This window comes from Salvelinus fontinalis, chromosome 22, assembly GCF_029448725.1.
Source record: "Salvelinus fontinalis isolate EN_2023a chromosome 22, ASM2944872v1, whole genome shotgun sequence".
NCBI classification, from domain to species: Eukaryota; Metazoa; Chordata; class Actinopteri; order Salmoniformes; family Salmonidae; genus Salvelinus; species Salvelinus fontinalis.
The window spans coordinates 7259584-7271819 of NC_074686.1; the positions used below are offsets into that span (position 1 = coordinate 7259584).

Sequence of the window (12236 nt, forward strand, 5' to 3'; positions counted from 1 at the left end):
CCCCGTCTCCCACTCCTTAAGTACACGTGTAATATCAGAATTCAGCCCCCCCCCCCCTGCTCTTCCATTGGAATTTTCTTATGTCGTTTTGGTCCTAACTTGTTTATTTGGCTCCAAAACGGTTGAGGATTTCTTGTCTGAATCTCCTCAAGGTGTAATAACTGCCCTCTCTGATATCTCCGTTTAAATAGGCGCAGTCTTTTATCAAACACATGCTGTTTTTTCTTAAATTCCTTCCTACACTGTTCCCTTGTATTCCTATCTTAACACTGTACAAATAAGTACTCAGCCTTGCGCATTACTGACCATAGATCCCTTAACTCATCATTCCAATACGGCTTGTTCGGCTTGTATTCTTTATTCACATTTTTCAGAATATATAATATCACAAAATGTTTCACATCTAAATCAAATGTTGTTTCTTGGCATCTTTCTAGAGTTTCGATGAGTTCCACTAGAGTTCTACATGCCATTTCAGAACATAGAAAGTCATTTGGCACATTTATTTTCTTACATTTAGGCCTATGCGGGGTTTGTATATTTTGCCCGGTGTGATGCACAGCGATACCTGGTTGAGAAAGTTCGTGGCCAACAGAAAATATCATAAATAAAAGAGAATGATCAGGAAGTCTACTTTTTTCTCCAATTAAGTCAAAACATCCGCATTCTTCAACCATCTGTATAGGAGATAACACCTTAAATTCCAAACAAGTTTCTATTCTAGACAGTCGTATAGTCCACCACAGCTTTTCCTTTGCCAGATATGGATGTAAAGTTGTCGCTTAAAGGGTCATATCCTTCCATTAATGATACACATTTTAGAGTCACAAAGGAATTATTTTAGAGTCACAAAGGAATTCAACCCACGATGGACTATCATCAATATCATTTATATAGTCATCTAACCTCCCAATTCAACTGTTAAGATCCCCACATATGTAAATAGTATCTGCTTCTGTATATAGGTATACTTGACTTAACAAATGACTATATAAATGACTATATCTACCCAATGTGGACTGTTCAGGTGACAAATAGCATGAAAACACAACAAAACAATCTGACTCCCTATGTTCAAAGCGCAAACCAATAATTCCTTCTATGACTTTATCAATAATTTACATTTTATATGCTTTCATCATATCAGAATTTACACATATTCCCTTTCACGTGTGTGTTCCTGCTGTGTCCATACCATACATACCCTTCAATATCAATAGTTTCTTGCCGACGCAAATGCTTTTCATTTATTGAAATAATGTCTGGGTTTAAGGATTTTAGTATTATTATTCGTAATTTATTGTTCAGTGTAGTCCATCCGTTAACATTCCAATGTGCGATTGAAATCCAATCTCGTAGGGGATGGGAAGCCCCTCGGTATGTAGTAGGTCTGTCCACCCCTTGTCCGTGTTGTCCTTCTGGTTGATCTCGTTTCATGACCCGTCCGCTTCGTGTGACAAAATAGTAATTTCCTCCTGGTATTTCTCTCAGCAGAGTCTTGAAGTTCAGTTTTATAAGGCGATCAGTGTGGGACTTGGCTGATCGAAGGAAGACTATTATAATCAGGATGGTCTCGCAGCTTTTGTTTTTTCCATAACAGAGCCACTTTCTCCTCCACAGGCCGACACTCCACCTCCAACCCGGGACGTTTACCTCTCTCCCTCTTCCTCTCAACTGCAATCACCTCTGTTTCTCAGCCAAGGCCTACCGATATCAACTGGTTCACTTTGGAGATTATGTCCTCGTTTTCATCAACTGTCAGTCCTGACACTATTATAGACACGTCTGGGTCGAACTTTGTTGTTTTGGCAGCGCCTATTCTCCCAGATTCTAGGAATTCTACACGGGTCTCCAGACTAGAGGTCGACCGATTAATCGGAATGGCCGATTTAATTAGGGGTGATTTCAGTTTTCATAACAATCGGTAATCTGTATTTTTGGACACCGATTTTTTTTACACCTTTATTTAACTAGGCAAGTCAGTTAAGAACACATTCTTGTTTTCAATGACGGCCTAGGAACGGTGGGTTAACTGCCTTGTTCAGGGGCAGAACGACAGATTTTTACCTTGTCAGCTCGGGGATTCGTTTTTGCAACCTTCCGGTTACTAGTCCAACGCTCTAACCACCTGCCTTACATTGCACTCCACGAGGAGCCTGGTGGCAGGCTGACTACCTGTTACGCGAGTGCAGCAAGAAGCCAAGGTAAGTTGCTAGCTAGCATTAAACTTATCTTATAAAAAACAATCAATCTTAACATAATCACTAGTTAACTAAACATGGTTGATGATATTACTAGTTTATCTAGCTTGTCCTGCGTTGCATATAATCGGTGCGGTGCCTGTTAATTTCTCATTGAATCACAGCCTACTTCGACAAACGGGTAATGATTTAACAAGCGCATTTGCGAAAAAAGCACTGTCGTTGCACCAATGTACCTAACCATAAACATCAATGCCTTTCTTTAAAATCAATACACAGGTATACATTTTTAAACCTGCATATTTAGTTAATATTGCCTGGTATATGCAGCAGTTTGGGCCGCCTGGCTCATTGCGAACTGTGTGAAGTCCATTTATTCCTAGCAAAGGCCGTAATTAATTTGCCAGAATTGTACATAATTATGACATAACATTGAAGGTTGTACAATGTAACAGGAATATTTAGACTTAGGGATGCCATCCGTTAGATAAAATACGGAATGGTTCCGTATTTCACTGAAAGAATAAACGTTTTGTTTTTCGAAATGATTGTTTCCGGATTCGACCATTTTAATGACCAAAGGCTCGTAATTTCTCTGTGTTATTATGTTACAATTAAGTCTATGATTTGATAGAGCAGTCTGACTGAGCGATGGTAGGCACCAGCAGGCTCATAAGCATTCATTCAAACAGCACTTTCGTGCGTTTTGCCAGCAGCTCTTCGCAATGCTTCAAGCATTGAGCTGTTTATGACTTCAAGCCTATCAACTCTCGAGATTAGGCTGGTGTAACCGATGTGAAATGACTAGCTAGTTAGTGGGGTGCGCGCTAATAGCGTTTCAAATGTCACTTGCTCTGAGACTTGGAGTAGTTGTTCCCCTTGCTCTGCATGGGTAACGCTGCTTCGAGGGTGGCTGTTGTCGATGTGTCCCTGGTTCGAGCCCAGGTAGGGGCGAGGAGAGGGACGGAAGCTATACTGTTACACTGGCAATACTAAAGTGCCTATAAGAACATCCAATAGTCAAAGGTATATGAAATAGAAATTGTATAGAGAGAAATAGTCCTATAATTCCTATAATAACTTCAACGTAAAACTTCTTACTTGGGAATATTGAAGACTCATGTTAAAAGGAACTACCAGCTTTCATATGTTCTCATGTTCTGAGCAAGGAACTTAAACGTTAGCTTTTTTACATGGCACATATTGCACTTTTACTTTCTTCTCCAACACTTTGTTTTTGCATTATTTAAACCAAATTGAACATGTTTCATTATTTATTTGAGGCTAAATTGATTTTATTGATGTATTATATTAAGTTAAAATAAGTGTTCATTCAGTATTGTTGTAATTGTCATTATTACAAATAAAATAAAATAAATCGGCCGATTAATCGGTATCTGCTTTTTTTGGGTCCTCCAATAATCGGTATCGGCGTTGAAAAATCATAATCGGTCGACCTCTACTCCAGACGTCCAACTTCAAGAGCTACTGTATGTGGTCATGTAGCTGCTTGTTATTATTCTCTAGTTGAGTCAGCTAAGCTGTATGATTATCCTGAATGGCTTTCTCCAAAGATGCACGTAAACTGTCAACTTTACTATTCATTCCTTTTTCAATACTCAACTTAATTTCGTCCATCTTCCTTTCCATTTTTGTTCCTAGACTCCGTATCTCCGTCATGACATTAGCCATGCTATTGGCACATTCTTACTTTGATAAATTCGGCTCCATGCTTTTCTCACCACTGAGTAGAGTTTCTACCGGAGTCCATGTGTTTTAGCGGTTAAGTGTTTCTGTTTTTGCTGGTCAAGGTAACGTTAGATAGCCCGCTAAATGTAACGTTATAGCTAGGCTAGCCAGATTACTCGCCAAACAATCCCCGACAAGTATGTCTATTGACTGTCTTTCACCCTCACCTGGGTTTCAGCTTTATCATTTTTTATTAATTTGTAAACATTTCTAAAAACATAATTCCACTTTGACATTATGGGGTATTGTGTGGCACATGTTCGAATCACCGGCGATTGCAGCTGTGAGTCTTTCTGGGTAAGTCTCTAAGAGCTTTGCCCACCTAGATGACCATTATTCTTAATCAAATTATTCAAGCTCTGTCATGTTGGTTGTTGATCATTGCTACACAGCCATTTTCAAATCTTGCCATAGATTTTCAAGCCGATTTAAGTCAAAACTGTAACTAGGCCACTCATGAACATTCAATGTCGTCTTGGTAAGCAACTCCAGTGTATAATTGGCCTCGTGTTTTTGATAATTGTCCTGCTGAAAGGGGAGTTTGTCTCCCAGTGTCTGTTGGAAACCAAGTTTTTCCTCTAGGATTTTGCATGTGCTTAGCTCTATTCCATTTATTTTTATTTAAAAAAAACTCTAGTCCTTGCCGATGACAAGTATACCCATAACATGATGCAGCCAGCACCATGCTTGAAAATATGAAGAGTGGTACTCATTGATGTGTTGTTTGATTTGCCCCTAACATAACACTTTGAATTCAGGACAAAAAGTTAATTAGTTTGCCACATTTTTTTCAGTATTACTTTTGTACCATATTGTAAACAGGATGCATGTTTTTGAATATTTTTTATTCTGTACAGGCATCCTTCTTTTCACTCTGTCATTTATGCTAGTATTGTTGAGTAACTACAATGTCGTTGATTCATCAAATTCTGTAACTGTTTTAAAATCAGCATTGGCTTCATAGTGAAATCCTTGAGCAGTTTCTTTCCACACCAGCAACTTAGTTAGGAAGGACGCCTGTATCTTTGTAGTGACTGGGTGTATTGATACACCATCCAAAGTGTAGTTAATACTGTAACTGCACCATCTACCAATAGGTGCCCTTCTTTGCGAACCAATGGAAAACCTCTCTGGTCTTTGTGGTTGAATCTGTGTTTGAAATTCACTGCTCGACTGAGGGACCTTACAGATAATTGTACGTGTGGGTACAGAGATGGGGTAGTCAATTGAAAATCATGTTAAAATCCGTTTGCACACAGAGTGAGTCCATGCAACTTATTGTGTCCTGGTAAGCACATTTTTACTCCAACTTATTTAGGCTTGCCATAACAAAAGGGTTGAATACTTTGATGCAAGACATTTCATTTTTTATTAATTTGTAAACATTTCTAAAAACATAATTCCACTTTGACATTATGGGGTATTGTGTGGCACAATCTCGATGTAATCAATTTAAAATTCAGGCTGTAACAACATGTGGAAAAGTCAAGGGGTGTGTATACTTTCTGAAGGCACTGTAATTACCCTCACTGAATTTAATAAACAAATGTAGTTATTCTGCATCCTCTTTCAGATACACTGTTTTAAAGTGTCCTTTTTCATTGAGTCCTAGTAAAATGAGAACTACAAGATGTTCGCAAGAGGACTACCCGGTGGATGTGATTCTCTACTTTTCAGACGGTCTACAATTTAAAAAAAAAAAAAAAAAGACTCCGTAATGGGTTGAAGGGTAAAGGAACAGACTGGGTTCGGGTTGACTTAGACTTTGTCTTTGGATGTGTCTGATAGGAGCAGAGCACCTGGATGTGAACAAGGCAGAGGACCATGAGGTAGACAGAGCATGTTAGAATTGCCACAGAGCTCTGCTACAAAAACAAAGACCAGGGCCTTATTCACAAAGCATCTCAGATAAAGGTCCTAGGAATCCTGATAAAAACTGTTTTTAAAACCCCCAAAAACCTCCCAGCTCAGAGTAGATTTTAAGAGGATTTTAAGACAATGCCCAGACAAACTCTCAGCTGGTAATCACGACAGTTTAAGGTACCGCAAAGGAAAGATAGTGATGACACTCATTGACATTGTTGCAAATGATGGGGGGGGGGGGGGACAAAGGCAATGAGGCATTGCCAGCTGTGAACTGTATAGCACGCTTCAGACAACCACGGTGAATGTGACTGTACATGTTAATGTTGCAATAGGAAAACGTTTGATGTAATTTCACGTGACACAATCACTTCTCTTATCGCCTAATATATTGGCATGCATAACCTTTTTTTTAACCAATTCTGATGGTTGTTAAAAGCATCATTTGGACAATATTGCCGTTATATCAAAACACTCGTCACTCCCTTTTAAAAACGAATTCGCTTTGGCACAGTCGGCCTCAAGTCACTTGCCAATAATGTTGCATACAACTCGTGAAAGGTCTATAATTTTTATCGAACACAATCAAAGTTAACAGTCTTTAGATTCCTTCAAGTGCCCAATTTAGGCATATTTTTTTACAACGTGGTATTACTGCAAAGGGATAACTTGAAATAACGATGTAATTCAATAATCTAAATACATTTATTTCTTCACCTATTTGTTAAGTATTTAGGCATATCATGTGAAATAGGCCTCATGTGAAATCATTGGTAAAGGCACAAGAGATACTGTTGCATGTACTGTAGATCTAGATAATTTATGGATTGACGATATAGAATTAGAAAACACGAACAAATCCAAAGCAATTGCATGTGTCGCAGTAAACCGCTAACTCACTGCATTTTTTTGTTGTTGTTATTGATCAAGACACCTGCTGGTAACTTAACTGGTTAGGACAGCTCACGAGGTGTCCTAAATATCTGTCGACTAGGTGGGACTTATGACTAAAGAGGCTTCACGCATTGCTTTTATTTTTACCCATAAGAGAATGAGTAAAATGTCTCTATTCTCAGCACTTATGGCCAATTGTCTACTCTGAGATGCTTTGTGGATATTCTGAGCTAGAATAGTAGAACTTCTGACTAAGCGAAAATAAATTATGTGGAAAAACAATGAATTTAAAAAATATATATATAACATTTTAACACATGTTCTTTCTCCAACTATCTGGTTTATTCAGGATGGCTGCCTTCTCCCCGTTCCTCAGCTCACACGGTTTGCCCTTGCTGCCCTGAAAGATACAATTCATTTGACAGGAATTCTAAACAGCCTATAGGAGGGCTAGATCGATCCATCACTAAGTGTAAAGGGAACCCTTTCTGTTTAGAGTTGTGCACAGCTGAACATTGAGCACATGACACCTTCAATATTCTGGGCAAACTACAAAACATCATCAGTTTGTCATGAACTAAAACATATGGAAGGAAAAAGTTCAAACTTATTAAAATACCCTTGGAATAATCCGTTTATTCTTTTACAATTTGGATTTATTCAAACTCAATGACGTAGTGCCGAGACTGAATTATTTCACAGATTTAATAGTCATCTGAGAAGAATTGTGGAAGAAAGATATCACTCCAATCTTCACGCCACAAGTCACAAAACCATAATATGTTAAAGATGTTTGTGGGGATTGATGTCGTGTCTTCCAGGCAGAGTATTGTGATCTGTCCATGCACTAATACCAAATATCACAGTGTAATAAATGTGTAATGAAGTCAATAAGCCAATACATGTGGCGGATAATGATAGGCATGATGGAAAGTCTCAAATATATATATACACACACACAAAATACATTTAGTTGAAAAAATACATTTGAAATAAATATTTACACTACATCAAAATGCATCACAGTAGAAGAACGTGAGAGAACTGCAGAGTAGAGTTTCAAATCTAATGCTTCACATCTTCAAAACCTTCCAAGTCACAACACCTCCACCACAGTCACAGTTTTTCCTTCTCCAGCCTTCTACTTCCTCTTCTCGTTCTCAACCTTGCTTCTTCCCATACTCCAACCCGTTGACATTCTTCTTCACATCTTTTCTCTGGACTACACATATTCCTTTAGGGGCACGCTGTTGGAGGTGATAGGTTTCGGAGGATCAGGTGCGAGGGGGGAGGGGCGCGTGTTAGGAAAGCTCCGGCCCATGTATCCCCGGCGGTACTCCCGTCCTCCGCTCTCGATATGGAGGCAGGTGCTGCTCAGCACGGCCCCGCTGATCATCAGAATAACCGCAGATGCCCAGCCCAGGTAGATCGCCTGGCCCAGCTCTCGCTTGTACATGACAGGCACTTTGGGGTTGTAGAAGTCCTGGACCACCGTGTTGGCGGTCCAGGAGACGGGCACCAGCACGCACAGGCCCGTCAGGATGAATAGCACGCCGCCGGAGAGGGCGATGCCTGCCTTGGCGCGGCGGTCGTCGCCAGCGCACGTGGTGCATTTCATTCCACAGCAGGACACTGTGCAGGACAGCCAGCCCAGAAAAATTGCCACACACATGAGGGCACGAGCTGCCTGGAGGTCCGGGGGCAGAGCCAGAATGGAGTCGTAGGTCTTGCACTGCATGTGGCCCGTGGTCTGGTAGATGCAGTTCATCCAGATGCCCTCCCACTTGATCTCGGAGGTGAGGATGTTGCTGCCGATAAAGGCGGACACCTTCCACTGAGGCAAGGCCGTCACGGCGATGGCCATGACCCAACCTGTCACCGCGCAGGTGAAGCTGATCAGCTGCATGCCTGTGTTGACCATGGCGGCTGCTCTCGATGTCTTCTGACCACCCGAAATTGACCTTTACCCTTGTCGATGTCTTCTTTCTCACTTCAAGGCCCACTTCTTTGCTATACCTGCCCGCTCTGTCTGGGCCTTTCACAATCCTGAATGAGTCACTCACTGTCCTTTTCCGAAACTGCTTTCCTTTCTCAAGCTTCTTATGTCTCCGTTTCTTTTCAACATCTGGTCAGATGTCTTCAATTTAGCTTCTTTTTTTTTATTTTTTTTTTTTACTTGAGGGTTTTCCCCCCCAGTGATTGGAGTGACAGGTGGTGGTAGAGGGAGAGAAGACTCAATTGCTTTCCTCCCTCTTTATCTATTGAACTGATGAATTATTTAAGAACCAATAACTGTGCAGCCACTTGTGGCAGCTCCCCTATTTTCGATTGATTGAGCTTCAGAAACGTCACCATCAGGCCCAGTGGGTTTGTGGGTAGGGTACAATTGGATGTCAGCAGCTCTGGCCCTGTAACCTCACACTAACACAAGCTGATTACAGGAAAAGTGTCTATTACCCCACAGGTTTGGTGTGGCCTTACCTAGATGGGTCATGCCAATAAAACCTGATACTCGATCAAAGGATGTCGCTGAAGATGTATGTTATCGCTGGATGTCAAAAACAACTGATACAGTCCTATGAGCAAAAAGGTCCACAGAAGGTAAACAAAAAGGCGCAAATAAGGCTTGGTCCAATAATGACCTTTGTCCAAGTGCATCCAAACTATGCCTCCAAATGCACCAAAGCTTGATGGTTGATGCAAAAAAGTTTCACCGCTACAGCTTAAATGGTGTTACGGTGTCTTGGAGAACAAAGCCTTAGAAAATGAAGCTGCAGACCTCAGCTGCCGCTGGCGCCTGCTGAAGTGTCTTCGTCACAATGGGCTCAGCCTGCCGAGGCCACTTCAGACTCAACGCAGTTTCAGCTTGCTGCCCCCCCCCCCCCCACAAACCCAATTGGGTCAGTCCAATCCGGGTGTTATGGTTGATAGTAGGCAAGACCACTTAGTCAGACTGCCAGGTAAGTGGGACAGTAAGTCCGTCCCTCCCATCTTCAGAACAACCTCAGTTTACTGTCAACCTGTGAGAGCAACACTGTGTGCCTGGAAAGAGAGAGAGAGAGGGAACGAGACAGTACAGGGGGAGGGAGAGAGAGTGGTATCTGTAGGTGGGTCAATTAACAAAGACAATCCAGAGGGCCTCTACAATGGGGCTTAAATGCTCTGCTTTGCTCTACGCGTCTCTAAAGGAGCATTTACAACTCTTCCTTTTGCTGCAACCCCCCAGACAAAAAGCAGAGACGGCTAAAAAGGGGGCTAGGTGGAGTGAATGTTGTGTGAGCAGAATGAACCGGACTACAAAGCTGAACACCCACATGAGAAATACAGGTCAGGTGTAAGCATTCACTTTCCATCAAAGGGAATGGAGCAGTGGTGTTACCTAAACAAGTACTATTAAAATGTACTCAAACATTTAATTTATAAAATGTATAAATTGAGGTAGTTTGATTCTTTCACTCTTGGATGAAAATAAACTGTCTATGGTCACAAATAACTGGTCTTGCATATCAATGGCGGATATCCCACTTTATGGATTATATCAATGGATTTACAATTTACTGCTGACTTCAGTTACAGGTATAACTGTGTAGACTGGCCAATAGCCCAACTGTGAAAGAGAACAAATTATTTTTATTTCTGCTCACTACATCATTGAACCTTGGTGTGGCTATGTTGATGAATTAAATATGGCAACCAGATCCGCGGTTTGAGTTTCCTTTCTTGTGTGAGTAGGACCTTTCCTTGACAACGGTGGTCATGACAACAGCACAGGGCATAGGAAATGAAAGGAGGGGTAATGATACAATGAGAGCAGAGGAGAGAGGAGCACAAGCAATGGATAGCTGTCTATTGTGAATGAGACATGTTAACCTGTGGTACGGCATATGATGAATACCACAGCGTAAGAAATCCACTGGAATCATTAGCACACACGAAAGTCAAAAGAAATGATTGACAAATATATTGCCATGTTTTGATTTAAGATGGACATCCCAGAGTGTATTCATCTCTGAAATAGATCAGCTGACCACATTACTTATTGTCCAAGTCAACAAATGCTGTCAAGTACCCTAGAGACTTCAGATTTTAATTTGATCTTTGGAACATGATACAGTGGCATTGTCAAAGAGACAGCTTCTTATCTTTGGTTATCCTAAACTGTGAATAAGGAGGGGTTTTTCCCAGGAGTCCCATCTCATCTGCTATTTGTCAGTCAATGAGCTGATAACAGACCTGCCCTGCTCAGAGAAAACGATGCCATCTACTGGCCTATGCATGTAATCACTCAACACATTTATTAGTAAGAATATATTATAAAATGGAATAGAAGACTAGCGTTTTCCCTTTGTGTCATGTGTGGTGTTGGGATAAAAATAAGGAATAAAGAGGGGAAACACCAGCGTATGATATAGGCATAAAATACCAATTTATTACTTTGCACAATAACAAATATTCCCTGCAGGCAAAAAAAAAAAAGTTTAAACATGTCACATTGCAATACAGCGAGTGATTGGGCACCCTTGTGGGAGGGGCCTGAGGAAGCCCCACCCCTCCCCAGCAGGTCAGACAGGGAACTGTTCTATTGCTGTTGGACAGTCACACAGCTCATACCACTAGCAGAAAACAGCAGAGCTACACACCAGAATAAAGAACTAAAAAAATGTAAATTACACTTACAATGTCAAATAACAAATCTGTAGATATATCAAAGAGGAATTAAAAAATAAATCATGCTCTCTTTCAAACGGGGCACAGAAAGAATGGATCGTTAAAAAGGTTAAAAAGAGGTATTCCTGTGGCCGTGGACGCCTTGGGCCGAGGCCCCCCACAGAGAGGAAGTGCGCTTGTGTGGGTGGCCAGCAGGGTGGCGCCACGAGACAGGGGAGCCCCAAGAGGCGTGGCAGGGGCACAAACCAGGAAGTGGAGGCCTAAATGGACGCTACACTGGGGCCTGTGAGGGGGCGAGGGGTCAAGTCTTTACCGGGCCCACGTTTGAAGAAAGTACCTCGTTTGTCTTCGGGTCACGACGCAAAGGCTCGAACGCTCAACCTCCAGTGGCCTGTGCCTCCGTTTCTTTACTGACATTTGTGTAGGAATCTTTCAAATACATCTTGAGGAGACTGGACGATATTGCTAGCCTAAAACAGTCTCACTAAATTCATAAACAGTTACCCAATTTTTCTTCTTCTTCTGTCTCTCTTGATAAAGATTTTATTTTTTATTTTTTTAGGGACAGTACTCTGGCATGCAGGTGAGAAAAGTCTAAATGTTTTTACCTGTTTTTCTTTTTTCTCAGAGCCTAAAGAGCTAGTCCACTGAATGCACATTCCCACTGATTGATACAGGCAAAAAAAACAAGTTACAGAAACACAAACGGCAACAGAGAGCAGACCAACAGCCAAGTCGACAAGAAGAATTATACATTTTTCCTCATTCGAAAACTGGATTTAGAGTTAATATTGCTTTGCAATGATAATATGTTCAAAACTGAGTCGTCATCACCGCCTTTTGGATCCCCTGCTAGGGGAC

General features: G+C 41.2%; 1 protein-coding gene across 1 annotated transcript; it reads right to left on the reverse strand.

The window, feature by feature from the left end:
• Nucleotides 1-5307: 5307 nt before the first annotated feature.
• On the reverse strand, nt 5308-9316 carry LOC129819646 (claudin-4-like). The gene has a single exon (XM_055876076.1). The coding sequence runs from the start codon at nt 8626-8628 to the stop codon at nt 7930-7932; it is 699 nt and encodes a 232-aa protein (XP_055732051.1). The 5' UTR covers nt 8629-9316; the 3' UTR covers nt 5308-7929.
• Between the last annotated feature and the right edge of the window lie 2920 nt (nt 9317-12236).